Raw genomic sequence first — 19,297 nt, 5'->3', positions numbered from 1 at the left:
ACTATGTGAGGTGATAGGTGTTAAGTAAACTCACTGTAGTGATCATTTTACAATATAGACTTATCAAAAAAGTATGTCATATACCATAAGATAATATGATGTTTTATGTCAACTATGTCTCAATAAAACTCGAAAAAAAACCCCAACTCATATCAATGCTTTTCAAATGTCTTTTTTTAACTGGACACTTTTGTCAAATCAAATCCTAGGCAGAAATAAATGTAGAAAACAGGAAGGAAGTAGTAAAAAAAGAGTTCACCTCTGATCCCCCAAGACCCACCCCAAATGAGCTCCATGAGGCACAGTTTAAAACCACTTAGCTGCGTAATCAAAAACAATGGACTCATTTCTCTGATATTGATTGGCACAAGGACAATACATTAATTTGTCTATGTGTTCTTTCGGGTAGTGAATAATAAACCATAAATATACTGTTAGAGCTTATTCAATGAAGCTAGACTCACAGGGTCTCTCAAGGTGGGAGTAAGCTTTGCTCTATTTCACAGTGCATAAATCAATGTATATTTGGAAAGTCTTCTATGGTCAATATAGCTAGCCAAGTAAATTTATGTACCTTTTAAAATAATATTTAAATACTAATCTTCTAAACCAAAAATAAGCTTAAACTCAATAAAAAGTCATTGAGTCTGACAAACCTTCAAATATGTAATAAATGGTTTTCCATTAGGATCCTAGTCTTTTCTGCATCTGTTTAGGCTAGAGATTTCTAAAAGAACAGTTTTCTTGTGAAATTCTGAATTTAACTTCCAGGCCTCATTTAAAAGAGGAAGTACAAGGAGTTACTGAAATGAAAAAATACTAAAAGACTTATCCAAATATTTTTGAAGCTGCAAAAATATTCAGGGTAAGTTTGGGGGGAAGTACAAATTGGCTTTTATTTTGTGAAAACTGGCTATTCCTATTGTGTTTAGTTTGAAAACCTCATCCGCAAATAAACTTCATTTTGTTTGATACTGTAGGCTGAATTCATAAATGACATTTGTCTAAATTCACGTATTGAGCATTATGTCCTATTCTACATTTCTAATAACATGGAGAGCATTGTAAAACAAAGAAAAACAAACTAAGAAATCCAAGATGCCAGGATCAGGACACCTATTCATGGAACATTTCTACTACTAAGAAATCATTGAAATTCAAGACAAATTATTTATTTCCTAAAGAATATATGAAAGTGAATTAAACTTATTAGCAAATCAAATTAGTCCTATGCATGGTTTGCTTACTTAAATATACTGTGTAAGTATTAATTCATAAAAGAATAAAGTGTTAGACATTCCTAGTTGATCCACTGACTTCCTCTACTCCAACAGGTTATACTAATGTAGATATTACCACAAAAAGTCCATCTTTGTTCTATATAAATAACTACATATAAATTAAATCTGTGTAACTGATTTCTCATAGCTTTATAATATCCCTGCATATTTACTTTTTAAAAACTAATCTTTAGGAAAATAAAGAGTACCCAAATAGGAAAAAGTATATTCAGTGGCAAAAACAATCTGAACAATTGAATCTGTGTATGTAAAAAGAAGACAATGTAAAGTGATGAACAGGCTGATTCAAGGGACTTAAGAAAGGATGCAGAAGGTTTCTGAAAAATAGAAGAATTGCACAATTCTAAATATGCACAAATATGCCTCCTTGCCATAAGGATTATTTTGCACTGATTACTTTATAAAGCAGACACAACAGAGGCTCTGAAAACAGAAGTTACCTTTTTATAAGGGAAATTTATATTCATAAAAGAAATCTCCATTTGTGAGGCTGTCCCTCTTCCCTATACAAGGAATAGGATTACTCTAAGTCACAAGAGAATGTTTTTAATGGAGAAGGCTCTGACTTAAATCTGCATAACAAACATTACCCTTGGTAACTTTGCTTTTCCTGGTCACCTTCCCAAAACTGGCCTCCTCTATACCTTTTGTTCTTTTCTTAAACTAAAGATGGCATTAAAGCCTGAGTTCTAAGCTGTCTTGTAAAGTTACTAATTTTTTCCTGGGTATCTCTCATGTATACATAAAGTATACAAGTTAATAAACTTCTGCTTGTTTTTTCCTTGTTAATCTGCCTGTTCCAAGCCTAGACTTAGAAGGATAGAGGAAAATTTTTCCTCCCACACTTCCAAGATTCCATTTAAGAAGTTTCCATGCTCTTGTCAGAAAGAAATTAACAGAAGGGGCCCTGGACCCTGAATCAGGGTACCTGAATACTAGGTCATGCTCTGATTTAGAATCAGCATCCCAGGTTACATGGGACATCACTAAATTTTGATATAGGACCTCTCTATGCACAGTAAAACTATTAACAAGACAATTCCTTTCTTTCTCATTTTTCTATGATTATCATAATTAAAAAATAATAGCAGACCCAAGATTTTATGTAAATGTAGAAATCAATGCAGATTTCTAGTCCAAATCTCACCTTCATTCTAATATTCAATTTTCATTAATTCATTGAATATATATCAAGTATTTATTAATTTACTATGTTTGTCACTCTGGTATATGGCAAAGATCTAAAAACAAAAGCAGTTCTTGCTCATGTGAAGTTTAGAGCTTATTGTGGTATATCCACTCTTATTATAACTCAACGTGATAATATGATGACAGAAGGACATAGGACAAGCACAAATTTGGGGATTCAGAGAGAGTCTTGAGGAAAATCACATCTAACAGGAGATTAAAGGAAAGTGGAAATTAGACAGATAAATGAAGATGAGGGGTTGGTGGTTTGTTATTGGTGCAGAGTCTGGAAAGTTTTCGGGGAGGAAGGAATAGCCAATCCAAAGTGTCAGAAGAGAAAACACTATGCAGCAGAGAAACTAAGAAAGGTACATTATAACTGAACTCATCATGACTCAGATCTGCATTAAACTCTAGGATGATCCTCTAAGATAAAAGTGCCCACAATTATCAATCTCTTTTTTGTATACGTTCTTCTCCATTCTGTTCTGCACTTTCTCTCCATTAACCTAACTTTTTACTGATCTTTCTAGCCCAAAGTTCTTCACTGTGATTTCTAAAAATTCCATTTGTTTATAATAGCATTTTCTACAAGCCAAATTATGGAAACAGCCCAAGTGGCCAATGACTGATGAATGGATAATGGATGTGATACATATATACAATGGAGTATTACTAAGTCATCAAAAGAATGAAATATTCCCACTTGCAATGACATGGATGGAGCAAGAAAGGATTATGCTAAGCAAAATAAGTCAGAGAAAGACAAATACCATATGATTTCACTCATATATGGAATTTAAGAAACAAAACAAATTAAAATTTTTAGTGAAAATACCTTAACTCTTTTCCGTTATTTTAAAAATAATATATACTATTTTAAAAATAAACCACATAAAAGAAAAATATTAAAATTATCTAGAATTATACTATACAGTGATTGCCATTAACACATTTGGGTATGACTTTCCCATTTTTTTACAGAAATATGTATATATATGTAAATAAGTATCTTGTAGGCAGCCCAGGTAGCTCAGCGGTTTAGCGCTGCCTTCAGCCCATGGTGTGATCCCGGAGACCCAGGATTGAGTCCCATGTCGGGCTCCCTGCATGGAGCCTGCTTCTCCCTCTGCCTGTGTCTCTGCCTCTGTGTGTGTGTGTGTGTGTGTGTGTGTCATGAATAAATAAATAAAAATTTTTTTAAAAAGCATAAAAAAATAAATTCTTAAAAAAATAAATATCTTGTGAAATATAGAATTTTAATAAACATCATTTGCAGCAATAATTTATTTTGCTTTTATTATTTAAATTTTATTATCATATTAAGTTTAATTTATTAATTTAATAGATATTACTTGAATGAACAATGGCCAAATTTTCATAACAGGTTCACTAATTCCTGAAAACTTTCTTCCTACTTACAAAATCTAATTTTCAAATTTTAAATGGTTTAACCCTCCATGTGTCTTCTTTTCTAAGTTCATAATTTAAAAAGGTGACAAAATAACCCAATAATGTAAATTTTTAAAGTAAATACAGTATCCGTGCCTATTTAAAATTATAATTAAGAATTTTGAAAGGGCTTTTTTCCATTTTCTCTATTCATTCACTTCCACCAAAACTGTTTAAATTATATGGTAAATGACCTCAAGATACTTTTTTTTCCCCTGGGGGCTTTAGCAAGAAAGAGAAAAGCCATTTATGATTTTTTGTCACAAAGCCAAATCATGACCAAAATGTTACAAGGGAGCTCTTAAAAGTAGCTCATACCATCTCTCAAAAGATTTTGCATTTATCACTCACCCTATTACAGTTGGTTCATTCTAGGAATGCATAAAGAAACCTGGAAAATATATGAAGCATGGAGTCTTAGCTTCATGTATTTATCCCAGCTAATAAATTTCTTAAATAAAACTTCCATTACTTTGACTCTTAACTCTTCCATCTCCTTTTTGCTACTGCAGAATAAAAAGCAAAAGTTAGCCTGTCCCTGATGAATGTTTTTATTTATGTTAAACCAAGTCCAAATAAGGATAAATCACGACATGTATTTAGCATTTACAATCTAATATCTTCATAGAACTGCTTACCACTTCATTAGATATGCCTACTATTTTCAAAGTTGTCTGTTGATTTGTAGTACACAAAAATATTGAAAATAAGGTCTTGAATTTTCTTCATTCTTGGTACATGAAATCCCTTAAACTGCTTAATTCATATGTGTTCTCCAAAGGTATTAAGCCACTTTTTAATTGATATAATTATTTCTGTCAAAAGATATTAACCAAGTATTTTCCTGAAGCATTAAAATAATATTGACTGTGTTTAGTACAAAAGTTATGACTTTTTCTTTCAGAAGAATAGTGATCATATAGCAGAATTCCTGGATAGGCAATTTAGAAAAGAAAATTAGAAAATTACATAAGCTCTTCTATGTTGAGACAATAACAACAGCCAGTTAACCTTGAACCAGATTATTTAATTATCATAAATAAAGGAAAATACTAGCAGTAGGGACCTCTTGATCTGTAGAAAAGATTTAATAGTCAGACATTTTTATTTTTCCCCATCTGTGATAGACAAAAAACTGACCTTTGTCATCTGGGCACACAAATTTCTTGGTCGACTAGACCAATTGCCCTAGATGTTCAGGAGTCTTTGGGGAAAGAAAAGACTATGATTCCAAAATTCTTTTTTCCAAGATTCAAAACTAGGTCCCTTTCAAAATGCTTTGGGCACATGATCTCACTTGATTTTTACACACCAAAAATTCTTGTTACGTACGTCTTTAATAATTCCTGGATTAGATACTGAAATATAATTGCTTTCTTAATGATTTAAAATCTTTACAAAATACAGTATTTTTTGAAACAATAGGTATATAACCTCTTAAATGTGTTAGTTCTCTTGTTCTTTTTGAATTCCTAGAAGATTATATATACTCTAGTGTGTATATGTGTGTGTGTAGAAAGAAAGAGGAAGGCATGCTTATTATTTCGCCATAGACACATGCCTTCTTTAAATAAGTTTTATTTTTTTAAAGATTTTATTTATTTATTCATGAGAGACACAGAGAGAGAGAGGCAGAGACAGAGGCAGAGACACAGGCAGAGGGAGAAGCAGATTCCATGCAGGGAGCCGGAAGTGGGACTCGATCCCAGGACCCCAGGACCAGGCGCTGGGCTGAAGGCAGCGCTAAACCACCAAGACACCCAGGCTGCCCAACCAGCAGATGAACTCTTAAAAGAGACTGTGACTTCAGTGACTATCAAGTTATTTCAGTTTAAAATATCAAACACCTGAGACATTTTCCTCTCAATTCAAATTTTTAATTTCTACCATAACTCCAGCAAATATAAAGACCAAACGCTGGAAATGGCTAGATCATTTCTTTCAAGCCAGTGTGAATTTGAATAAATTTTTCAAAGACTTTGAGATTGACTATAATGACACTATAATGTTTTGTAATTGACTGACTCCATTAAAACTGACATCTCATCATCAAAATCAACATTTTATTTCAACTTCCAATCAAAATAGAGTCAGTTAAGAAAAAGGGTATATTTCTTTTTCTATTGTTCCAGTTCTATTGATTGCATGAAACCTAATGTCTACCATTTGCCTTTATTTTTTTTTTAAGATTTTATTTATTTATTCATGAGAGGCAGAGGGAGAAGCAGGCTCTATGCAGGGAGCCCAATGTGGGACTCGATCCCAGGTCCCCAGGATCAGGCCCTGGGCTGAAGGTGACACTAAACCGCCGAGCCACCTGGGCTGCCCTACCATTTGCCTTTTAACAACATTCTTCTTTTCTTTTCAGAAATATTCTTTCATGCATTTATATAAGCCTCTTTCTCCTTTTTAGTATTTTAGGGAGAAGGTTTAGTAAGTGATCTCCATTCTGTTTCCTAAATTTTATGGACAAGTAATACCAGGGGTCAAATATGATTGTTTTATGAAAGAGTGTGGGATAACACTCTCACATTGAAACCTACATTTCATAGGCAGTGAGTTTTCATTTTGTAAATATGACTCCCACCACCCACATAGAACACTATGGTTTATAACTAGTCCTTCAAACAGTTCCCCAAACCAATACATGAAACGCTGAAATGGAAGATAGTCATTCTCATTTTTTACAGACTTATCCTTTTAAACAATGCAGTCTCCACTTCCCATTCCTCACTGTTTCGCAGGACAGAAGAGCTCTGCTTTACTCTTGGTAACTTCTGCCTAAACTAAGATGCTATTGAGAAGAGTGATTTTCTTCCTCCACTTGCAAAGAATATTACATACTATGCACAATGTAAATCACATTTTAAAATATTGTTCACATGCTTAGAGGTCTATGAGTGATAATTTTTAAACAATAAATTAAGTATTTGTGTTTTATTTATTCTAAACAAAAATTATACACGGTTTCATTTAACTGTATTGGTGATCTAATTAGTGACTCCTGGGTGTGAGTGATAAGGTAATTATATGAATGGAGTATTAGAGTTGACAGCATATATTTAGGAGGATAACATGTCAATCTTTGGGTAATAAAGAAAGAAAGCATTAGGGAACTAAGATAAATATTCCTTTTTTGGTGGGTTTGTGGATGTAAGACTTCATATTATTTTAAGGTTTGAGCCCGATTTCTCCACTTCATTTTCACCATTTAATTAAGTGATTTCAAAGAAGGAATAAGTGAAAACATTTATGCATTGTTTTCAAACATTTCCTATAGCTTTCTAGAATGTTATATTTGTCTCTGATACATTTTCACATTTCAGAGGAAACACCTGTTTCTACTTATTTTCAAGGTCAGCAGTAAGGTTATGTTTTTGAAATAATGTCTGGAGTGAAACTCAGAAGAGGGAAAAACAAAATGGCAGATGCCTCATTCCAGAATATTAATTGTTCAAAATTCTGGGTTTCAGAGTCTCATCATTGAGCTTGTATACACAAAGCTCTTGGTCTGAATTCTAGTCATAAGGGGTCTTTGGCCAAAGCAGCAGAAAAGGGCTTTACTGAATTCACACCCCAGTAAGGTTTACAGTCTTTCTAATATCATTATTAAAGAGTGAAAATGAGTATAAAACTAGCAAAAGAAATATATCCAGTAATCTCTCATCTATGAGGCACTTTGTTGCCAAGATGTTAAGATTTTTTATGGAATGGGTGTGTAAGACTATTACTTCACATACTATCATCTGATCCAGTCATTCCCCTTTGGTATTTATACAAAAGAAATGAAAGCATATGTCCATGCAAAGACCTGTACATGAACAATTATAGCAGCTTTATTTGTAATAGCCAAATGCTAGAAACAATACAAATGTCCACTACCAGGTGAATGGACAAACTTTGGTATATCCATAAAATAGAATATTACCCAGGAATAACAAGAATGAACTACTGTTAAACACTAAAATATAGTTGAATCTTGGGGCACCTGGGTGGCTCAGTCGGTTGGGCATCTGGGTGGGTTCAGGTCATGATCCTGGGTTCTGGGATGGAGCCATGTGGGGCATCCGACTCAGTGGGGATTCTCTTGTCCTTCTCCCTCTGTTCCTCCCCTAAACTCATGCTTACATGCAATCACTCAGAGATTAATAAAATCTTTAAAAATAAAAAAATAAAATAAAATATAGATAAACTTAAAATAATTATTCTGAGTGGAGTAAGCCAGACCAAAAAGGGGTACATACTGTATGAATTCATTTATATAACATTTTAAAAAATGCAAACTAATCTGTAATGATAGAAAGGCCAGTGGTTGCCTAGGGGTGGGTCATACAGAAAGGGGCAGAAAGGAGTGACAAGAGACATAAGAAAACTTTTGAGAGTGACAGATATGTTCTTTACTTTGACTGTGGTGAGGATTACAGATGTCATAACTTATTAAATGGGGATGCTTTACTCATGTTCAGTGTATTATATGCCAATTATGCCTCAATAAAATTTAAATAAACTGTCCTGGGCTTTACCTACTTCTACTGAAATATCTAGTGAGTTTGACTCCTCCTTCTCACTGGAAATTCCTTAGTGGAAAAAATAAAGGTGTTTTCTTCATCTTAGAATCTCGATTACTATCATACACAGAAGAGAGGATCGTGTTTTCCTCCAAAAGAACCTCCAGGACTTGACTATTGCTCAGTCTAGGACACTTCTGAGATCCAAATCACCTCCCTCTCTTTCCCTGCAGGGGCACCCAGGGACACTCCCTACTTTTGTCTCCTCTCTGTAGCTGCAATTACACAATCTGACTCCAGGAGGACTGGCAGGGGAATGAAATTGACTCTCTTGGAACTTCGCATAGAATGTTTATTATAGTAGTAGCAGTAGTGCTTTATCAGTCACTAATATGGTTAAATGAAGCCATGTGTACTTTATGTTTCCATCTGTTTAATTAAAACAAAAAAAAATTATGTATTGGCCATAGGCCTATGAGGCTTAGAGAAATGAACTGAGCATAGCATCTGGCAATAAGAAACATTCTGTAAGGGTTACTTATATTATTAAGATTATTATTGACATTATTATATTCATAAAATAAGCAGTTTAACCCTTTTAACATTTTATTGTGATGTGATAATATGAAAAATGACAAATACAAGGAAATTGTAAAAGTTCAAGAATCTTACAAAAGTCTACAGTAGTTCTGAGTCCACTCTCCTTCAGACACTTATTTGTAAAGTGGGGCTCACCAAAATACCTCTTTCCTTCTGAGCACTCTGTAGGGTAAGAGTATTCCCAGGATCTCTTTGCCAAAGGAACCATTCCTTTCCTAAGAACCTGCAGGCTAGGTGATTTCCATTCTCCTGGGTCTCCATTCAGCTCACTATAGGTATTTCTTATTTTATTTAAACCTCATAACAGTCCTAGAAAGTAATTAATATGCCTGTTTTCACATGAAGAAACAGTCTCAGAGAAGTTATATAAAACTACATAAAGCTAAAGATGGACAAAAGATGGATAAAGAAGATGTGGTCTCTTGGGATCCCTGGGTGGCGCAGCGGTTTGGCGCCTGCCTTTGGCCCAGGGCACGATCCTGGAGACCCGGGATCGAATCCCACATCAGGCTCCCAGTGCATGGAGCCTGCTTCTCCCTCTGCCTGTGTCTCTGCCTCTCTCTCTCTCTCTGTGACTATCATAAATTAAAAAAAAAAAAAAAATTAAAAAAAAAGAAGATGTGGTCTCTATATACAATGGAATATTACTCAGCCATTAGAAATGATGAACACCCACCATTTGCTTCAATGTGGATGGAATTGGAGGGTATTATGCTGAGTGAAGTAAGTCAATCGGAGAAGGACAAACATTATACGGTATCATTCTTTCAGGGAATATAAAAATTAGTCAAAGGGATTAATGGGGAAAAGGGAGAAAACAAGTGAGAAATATCAGAGAGGGTGACAGAACATGAGAGACTCCTAACTCTGGGAAACGAACAAGGGGTAGCAGAAGGGGAGGTGGGGGGGATGAGGTGACTGGGTGGCGGGCACTGAGGGGGGCACTTGACGGGATGAGCACTGGGTGTTACACTATATATTGGCAAATTGAACTCCAATAAAAAATATATAAAAAAAATAAAAATAAAGCTAAAGATGGGAAGTCATTCAAACCCTGGTCTCCCTATTCTAAAGCCCCAGAATCTCCCATTATAGAATGCTGCCTTTGGCCATCTTGGCACAGATGGACCCTCTTTGTTTTAGGGAAAATTCTTTTTTTTTTTATATTTATTTATTTATTTATTCATGATAGACACAGAGAGGGAGAGAGAGAGAGAGGCAGAGACACAGGCAGAGGGAGAAGCAGGCCTCACGCCAGGAGCCGGACACAGGACTTGATCCTGGGCCTCCAGGATTGTGCCCTGGGCCAAAGGCAGGCGCCAACCTGCCGAGCCACCCAGGGATCCCCTAGGGAAAATTCTAAAAGAGGCTGCTGGAATATTTTGACTAATGTGTATCACTAAATAAAAATATTAGCAGTTAATATATACCGATAAGTGCTAAACGCAACAGCCATCTGAGGTACATACTATCACTCTCCCCATTTTATAGATGAGGAAACTGAGACAGAAAAGACAGGCAACTTGTCTAAAGACATATGGCTCGGATATAAGCCATGGTCCGAGGCTTAGAGCCTTAACTACCACACAATACCGCTTGTGATGAATATTTTCATTTTGCCCCTCTAGATCCATTCTCTACCCTTGTGTATTAGGCTCTGTGCCCTGGGACACTGACCTTTATGAACTACTTCAATAGGGCTCCTTGGTCTCCAAGCTTCCAGTTAGATTGAGGAAAGTGAAAAGGCATCAGGAAATGAAAAGCCATCGGGAATTGAAAGGGATGCGGAAAGTGGGGGTGGATATTTGTTCCTCTGGCTCTGTTCCTCCAGAGCTGCAATTTGCCCATCACATGCCATCAGCTCTCATGAGCCCTGAGCTTGGTCTCCTGGGTACTGGTCCAAGCTCTCTCTTCCATTGTTGCTGGATCTTGGGGATTCAGCATCCTCTGCTGGCTGCCCTTAGCCCTTCCCACATCTTGCTAAACTATTATTCATTAATAGTTCATTCTATTTTGCCCCTGTTGAGTGAGCTACCCATTTTCTGCCCAGATGACTGCTGACACCCTGCCTCTGCATGAGACTGCATCATTCTTTTATTATTCCTAGAGTAAAAATTCTGGGATGACCTCCCCTCTCCTCTTGATTTTGTAAGAAAATGATAATAAGCTCCCAGAGCATGTAGACTTTAAGCAGCTGTTGGGACAGTTTGGGTTTGGACCTGAGATTCCTAATGTCCTAGACTTTCAACTCTCTGCCACTCATTCAAAGAAAGAAGAAAGTATTTCAGTGGCTTTTCAGTCCCTGATAAAATATAGTAAATTTATTTTTTTTTTAAGATTTATATATTTATTTTAGAGAATAGGGGCAGAGGGAGAGGGAGAAAGAGAATCCTAAGCAGGCTCCCCACCCAGGGCAGAACACAGGGCTTGATCTCAAGATCCTAAGATCATAACCTGAACTAAAACCACGAGTCAAGGCCTGACCAAGACACCATCCAGGAGCCCCGAGGATAGTAAATTTAGATCAGATGCCCAAGTCTATTATTAAGAGAAAGAGAGGACAGGGGAAAATGGGGTTTTCAGTTTTTTTACTTGAAAAAATACACATAAAAAAACAAATGGTAGTATCTTTTTCAAAGTTTCATTATGTCCTGGTAGTACTACTGAAACTTCCAAATTTGCTTAATCTTCTGTGGTTTGTGCTATTGTCTTATCAAGGAAGAAACTGAAGAACAGAGGAGGTAAATAACCCACCCATGGTCATGAATCTAATGAGTGGTAGAACTGGTTCAAACTCAGAGATATCCCCTGTCTACTTTCACCGCAATGGCAGTTAGGATCCCAAGGAACGGAGGGTATGCTCTGGTCTCCATGGTCCTCCTTGAGTGAAGTGTCTGGCTGCTTGAGTTGCTTGGGTTGTCTTCATCAGCTATCATCACCTTGTACCTTGTCATCACCTTGTCATTACATCCCCTCTCCTACCTCTAGACTCCTTAAAGACAGGGACAGCACCTTGTTGGCCTCTGCTGTCCCCATCGATTAGAGTGATGGCTAGCATCAAATACCACAAACATTCATTGAACAAATTAAGGAGGCTGAAATCTCTAATTTTACTGATAAAACTACAACCTCTTAAGAGGCTAATATCCAAAATATATAAAGAATTTATATGACTTAACACTAAAACAGTAAGTAATCTGATTAAACAATGGGCAGAGGACCAGAATAGAACATTTTCCAAAGATGACCAATAGGTACATGAATAAGTCTCAACATAATTAATCATCAGGGAAATGCAAATCAAAACCACACTGAGTTATCACTTCCTACCAGTCAGAATGACAAGAGATAACAAGTGCTGGCAAGGATGTGGAGAAAAGGAACCCATGTGAACTGCTGGTAGGAATGCAAACTGATGCAGCCACTGTGAAAACAGTATGGAGGTTCCTCAAAAAATTAAAAATAGAAATATCATATGATACAGTAATTCCACTACTGGACCCAAAGAAAATAAAAACACTAACTCAAACAAAATATATGTATCCCTATGTTTATTGCAGCATTATTTACAATAGTCAAGATATGAAAATAACCCAGGTGTTCATCAACAGATGAATGAATAAAGAAGATGTCATATGCTATATATATATATATATATATATATATATATATATATATATATATTACTCAGTCATTAAGAAAAAAAGAATGAGATCTTGTCATTTGCAACAACATAGATGGACCTTGGGGATATAATGCTAAGTGAAATAAGTTAGCAGTTGAGCGTCTGCCTCAGACTCAGGATGTGATCCCAGGATCCAGGATTGAGTCCTGCATTGGGCTCCCTGCAGGGAGCCTGCTTCTCCTTCTGCCTATGTTTCTGCCTCTCTCTCTGTGTGTCTCTCATCAATAAATAAATAAATCTTAAAAAAAAAAGATTTATTGAGAGACTTCTAAGTATCATCATTTACCTCCTTTAAAATTAGAAATTATTTGACAATTATTCCTTTACTTAATAAAACTTATTTCTGATATAATAACACAGCCCACTATGCAGCATTACTTACAAGTGAGAAATAACACCAATCCCTACAGCTAATATGTCCAGGTGGAAGGTTCTTTCAGAGGGGGAAGGGCAATTGGAAGGGAATGTTTGTAGACAGGAGTTGGGAGAGGTAAGGAGAAAGAATGAAGAAACTCAGAACAAGTATATTATCCAACTAACAATGGATCTTTTGTGCTAGCTTCTTTGATGTAAGAATATAACATCTGTGGGTAACTTTAAGATTTCAAAGTTGGACTTTTCTTATACCTAAGAAGTATTAACTAGATCCATTGACAGTAACTCAGTTTACAAAGAAATGGAGGAGTAAAGTTTTTAGTTCCTTTTCCAACTTCAAAGATGAATTATTTAAGTACATTCTTGAGATTGTCTTAACTTGTGTTTCCAAAATGTAATACCATACGATGATTTACAGACCACCGATGCCTGGCCAAATAATTTCTTCACTTTTTTATGTTAAATAAAGATGAAAGATATCATACTTAATTATTATTTTTTAAAAAAACAGGAAGAAAGGGGAAACTTCAAGTTATCTCAAGAGAGTTGATACAAAATATACCCTACTAGGAAACTGATGAACTAGGTTAAGAGGACACAGTGTATGCAATACTACACAATTTCCTTTAGAAATAGATGTAAAATCACTCTTGAGTAAAATGAAAGGACTCAGAACACGTATGGCTTCCCTGCACTTCTCACATCTGTTAAATGTGTAACTATCACTATACCATCTGTTTTTCCTAGAGTTTATGTTTATATAAAAAGAAAATTTTGAGCAGTGAGAAAAAAAATGGCCAAATTATATGCTAAAAATTTTGCAAATCCAATTTTAACATTGTCTCTCTAGTTTTTGTTAACAAAATCTTCCACTGTCGTAGCTTTTTTTAGGGGAAACATTGGCTTATACAGTTTCCAGTACCCCCCTAACAATATATTTTCTCACACAGGAAACAAGAAAACCATTTCTCCAGCCTTTTCCCATTTGGGTAAATTTATTTCCTAGCAACAGCTAGCCATCTGGTTTCTAACAAACATAGTGGCACATTTTCTCCATTTTGAAAGCAAAATAACAACATTACGAGGATTATAAAAATACTAGTTAACATTTATTAGGCACTTATCCTGTACTGGACCTCATCTGAAACCTGCATTATCTCATTTAATCTTCTAACGACTTTCCAAAATGGATAGTTCTATTATCTCCATGTTACAAATTAGGAAACTGGAGCTAACAGAGACCATGTCACAAAGGAATTCTTATCAGTTAGAATGCATTTATCTTTAGGTAACTAAATGCTCAACTCTAATTGGCATAAGCAAAAACATCATTTCCTTACATCTGGAGGTTTAGCAGTAGGATGTGATTTGAGTGTGGATTTAATCCAAATCCCCCTTATTTTTGTTTAATCCTCAGAACTGTATGAAGATGCCTGCATCAGGTCTGGGATTCACATCAGTATAGGATAATATCTAGAAGAGAACTCTTCCAAGATGCCCCTAGCTAAACTCCTCTTGAGTCTCAGTGGTCCAAAGTACATGAGATGACCTTTCTTGAACTGACTGGTGAAGGAGTTGGAATTGCCATGATTGATAACTAAATTAAAGCTCATTCATATTGGTATTGAACTCCAATTAATAAAACTGGACAATTTTAGGAATGCTTCTCTCTAGTCCTATTCTGCCTAAGCTAAATTTCAAGGTTAAAATATCAGTAGGTTAAATTTCTATTCGAATTTTTGTAAACTGTTCTTGTAAATTATTTGGTAATTGTCATACTTGTTAAAAAATTATTAGGACTATGGGAATGCCTGGGTGGCACAGTCTATTAAGTGTCCAGTTCTTGGTTTCAGCTCCAGTCATGATCTCACAGCCACGAAACAGCCTAGTATGGGGCTCTGTGTTCAGTGCGGATTCTGCTTGAGACTCTCTCTGCTATTCCCCATACCCCCAGTGCTGTCTCTTTCTCTCTCTAAAATAAATAAAATCTTTTTAAAAAGTATTAGGACTATAAAAATTATGCATCACGTCATTTATTTAAAAACTAAAGTGTGGGGTGCCTGGGTGGCTCAGTCAGTTAAGTATTTGACTTTGGACTGGGGTCATGATCTCAGGGGCCTGGGATGGAGACTTACATAGGGCTCCTCACTAAATGGGGAGTCTGTTTGTCTCTCTTCCTCTTCCCTTACCCTACTCAGGCTTTCTCTCTCTTTCTCTTTCTCTCTCTCTCAAATAAATAAAAGAAATCTTAAAAAAAAAAAAAAAACTAAGGTGTGTACCTTTGTAGGGCTTATTTTCTCCATTTAAGACAACAGTATTTTTTTTTTGACTACAGTATTTTCAATATTGTGTAAGTCAATTTTCCCTGGGTATGTGGATATAAATGGGATTACATTTATGAGACCCACCATATTATTTTCTAGCTCTAGGGCCCAACTCCTAATTCCTATGATTCTCCTTAAAAGCTCATCCAGTTTGTTTTGGGAAGTTCTAAGTTGTGCCTGACTGCATAGAGGTTTGAACAACTGTTCTTTCAAATGCCCCAGGTGCAAGCCCTGTCTCTTCCTACCTCTTCTCTTTTCTGGTGCCTTCTGCCAGAAACCATCCATGTCCACAGGGCATGGCATCTTTTTCCCCATCTCTCTGCACTGAACACCTCTGTCACTTTTAATCCAGAACCTCACAACACCCTAAGCAGGTGCTTGTTCTCACTGATGCAAGAGAAAATGATGCTCTTCCTCACTTATACCCTACTTTGGGCTGACAATATTGACTGTACCCCAGAATCTTACACCGTTCTAAATTAAAAACAACTTTTGGAGGAAAGCTTTTCCTTCATTCGGGTCAAACACAGCCCTATGCGATGGGACAAGAGATCCAGTTCCCGAGAAAGTTATCACTCTTCCCCAGTGCTTTTCTTCCCAGATTCCCAAATTCTCATGCAAATGTCTATGCAAATAACCTCTAAAGGTTTCCCCTGTAGCTGTCAGCCTTGCCAAGGCCTTTCTGAATCTCTTTGATGGACACAATATGAACTCAAGGCATAACCCCCTTAGGACCATTTCTTCAACAAAAACATTTTTACACTAAAATGACCTTCCAAGTTTGTATATCATGTTAATAAAAATATTTTTACTAGATATTATTCTAGAAATTTGCAACTTCCTTTGAGTTCCACCATGATATAATAATAAGAGGACTTACTGAACCACTTCATTCAAGACACAAAGGAGTCTGTCATAAAATTAATAGAACTTCTATAGATACAATAACCACGTCAATCAAATGTGAATTAGGCCCACAGAAGACCTACTCTTTGTACTGGCATGTTCCTAGAAACTTAAGTGGAAGCCAAATAAGTAAATAAATAAAATGTTATTATCACAATGAGGCCACAAGAAAGTACCAAAAAAGGAGAAAAAAATTGTGACAGAATGACTTCAACACTTCTTTAGAAAATATCAAGATTTTCTTGTATATAAGTTATCAATTTTATTAACATGGAAGTTTTTAGTTAACTATATACAGTTTTTTACTCTTAAAGATCAAACATCATTAGAATTTTGCTCAATAACTTTTTCATATTCTACTTCAGTGAACCATCACACTTTATGTTACCAGCTATCCAAAAGTTGTTCATTAGAAATACAAATTGACCTTCCTAAACAACAAGAACTACAAAAATGTCCAATCCCTACTAAATGAATTTTAAATACATTTATGCTTAAATCTAAATAACATTTCAGTATAGAATAAGATAGTCTAGAAACTAATACTATATAAATCTATACTTCCTCACATTGGTTTCATGCCTTTATTGACCTATGGACTAGGAAAAAACAAGAAACAAAACTCTTTACAAACCATTTTGAAATCAAATCTGTCACAATTAGGTTGGCCTAATTTTGGTAAGGTAGTTAGTAATTAGGTAGACCCACTTTATTAAACTGACCTCATTAACTTGTTTTTTGTCCAGATGGAACACTTGACCAGAACTTGTAGAGGCAATTTCTTCATAGACTTTATATCCAATATGGCCCCTGTCATCACAATCTCCAGTGAGCACAAATACCACCTATGATTTTTTTTTAAAAAAAAAGAAGACAGTTTAAAGGGTTTTCAGAAATCAATATGTATTTATTGAGTACCTATTAGGTGTTAACATGCTACTAGTAAAGTGGAATAACTACATTATTATATATATAATAATATTTAATTATATACAATAAAATCATACATTTATAATATATATACATATATAAATGTAATACCATACATATACATAATATGTCTATATTTCTCCTTATATCCATGCACTTTGCAAAAGATTTTGAAGTCCCTCTTACTTGAGAGGTGGAGCTTAATCTATCATCTTCAAATTAAAGTTTGGACATGTGATTTCCTTTGGCCAGCAGCCCAAGGCAAAGGGACATTCTATCAGTTCTGAGCCTACATTCAAGAGGTCTTGTGTATTTCCACTTGATCTCTAGTGCCTCTTCCTTGGCTATAAGAAGAACATGCCTAAAATAGCCTACTAGTCCCAAAAAAGGGTGAAAAACCTATGAGGCAGGGTCAAGTTACCCTAGAGATCAGCCTAGGTAAGTCAAACCCAAACTTTCTCCTGACACACAAGTTAGCAAGTATCATCTAGTTCTAAAGAGCCATGCAACTATGTGAGAAATAAATGCTTACTGTTCTAAGCCATTGAGAGATAGGACTATTTGTTATACAGCTATAGCTAACTGACACAATAAGTCACTGGCTCAGACAAGATTCTACATAGGAGGTGATATTTGAGACACAGGTCTTTTTTGTTAGGTCTATGTTTTGTTAAAAAGATAATATGGTAAGAAGAACTTTCATTAATCCCCAATCATTTCCTTTCTGTATTAAAAAATATTAATATGTACAAATATTACATACCAATTTAATATGTGTAAATTAAACAACACATACATATTGGAGTACATATCTACAGATCAATAGTTGTAATTGTTGACATCTGCCACACAAAGAATAGTCAAAAAAAAAAAAAAAAAAACAAAGAATAGTCAAAGAGGAGAGGCAACCTCTCACATGCCACATAGGCATACCTTGTTTTATTGCACTTTGCTCTATTGTGCTTCACAGATACTTTGTTTTTTACAAATTGGAGGTTTGTGGCAACCCTGCATCAAGCAAATCTATCTGCACCATTTTCCCAACAGCATTTGCTCATTTCATGTCTCTATGTCACAGTTTGGTAATTTTTGCAATATTTCAAACTTTTTCATTATTAGTATATATGCTGTGGTGATTTGTGATCAGTATGACTTATTGAAAACTCAGATGATGGTTAGCATTGTGTAGCAATAAACTATTTTTAATTAAGTTATATACATTGGTTTTTATTTTTTTTATATACATTGGTTTTTAAAGACATGATAACACTTCACAGTTAAGAGACTATAGTATAGTATAAACATAACTTAAATGCATACTGGGAAACCAAAAATTACTTGACTTTATTGTGGTATCTGCTTTATTGTGGTGGTCAGAACTGAACTCACAATATCTCCAAGGTATGCCTGAATTCCTTCCAGCTATATTCATATAGAAAATCTGGGGGCTGACTTCTACTCACTTGTGACTGTTTCTGTTGGATAAGCTGGAGCACCTCATGAGTGAGCCGATAATCCTTGGACCGTGCATCAGTGAAAACATAGATGAAAGAGCCAGGAAGAGAAATTTCCAAGGCAATTTTTATAGCTCCAATACTCATTTCTGGACAATCACCACCACCCTGTTGAGGAGCAGAGAAAAAAATGAATTATTTCATCAACAAAAAAGAAAGGAATATTTTGGTTGTGACAAGTTGTTTTAGAAGCTCTAGAACGAAACAAGTTTTCTTCACATTTATTTTCCATCAGTTTGCCAGTGGATTAGTCACTTTGGTTACCAGGAAATGGAAACTATATAAAGTGATGTGTGGATAGAAAAACCTGTGTTTATGGATAAATTATAAATTCACCCAAATACACAAAATAATAGAAATTGTTATATACTTTTTTCCTAATTAAATGTGGATTCACTCTCCCATTCCCTTACATGACTATTTCATACATCCCTCTTTTCTTATCCGTTATTTGATGACCTTGGTTTTACTGTACTGAGAAGACAGTAGCAATCAGAAGAGAACTTCCATGAAC

The 19,297-nt window shown here is 35.3% G+C and overlaps 1 protein-coding gene across 4 annotated transcripts in view; it reads right to left on the bottom strand.

Moving 5' to 3' along the window:
* Window positions 1-19,297, bottom strand: part of HMCN1 (hemicentin 1) — a 457,926-nt gene that overhangs the window by 317,890 nt on the left and 120,739 nt on the right. For all 4 annotated transcript variants that reach the window (XM_038542311.1, XM_038542313.1, XM_038542312.1 and 1 more), the window contains exons 3-4: window positions 18,733-18,891; window positions 17,062-17,184 (exon numbers count right to left, since the gene is read on the bottom strand). In XM_038542311.1, coding sequence (XP_038398239.1) covers window positions 17,062-17,184; window positions 18,733-18,891 — 282 coding nt within the window. The remainder of the gene's footprint in view (window positions 1-17,061; window positions 17,185-18,732; window positions 18,892-19,297) is intronic.

Source organism: Canis lupus, chromosome 7 (genome assembly GCF_011100685.1).
Source record: "Canis lupus familiaris isolate Mischka breed German Shepherd chromosome 7, alternate assembly UU_Cfam_GSD_1.0, whole genome shotgun sequence".
NCBI lineage: Eukaryota > Metazoa > Chordata > Mammalia > Carnivora > Canidae > Canis > Canis lupus.
This window is presented reverse-complemented; position numbering and strand designations above follow the sequence as displayed.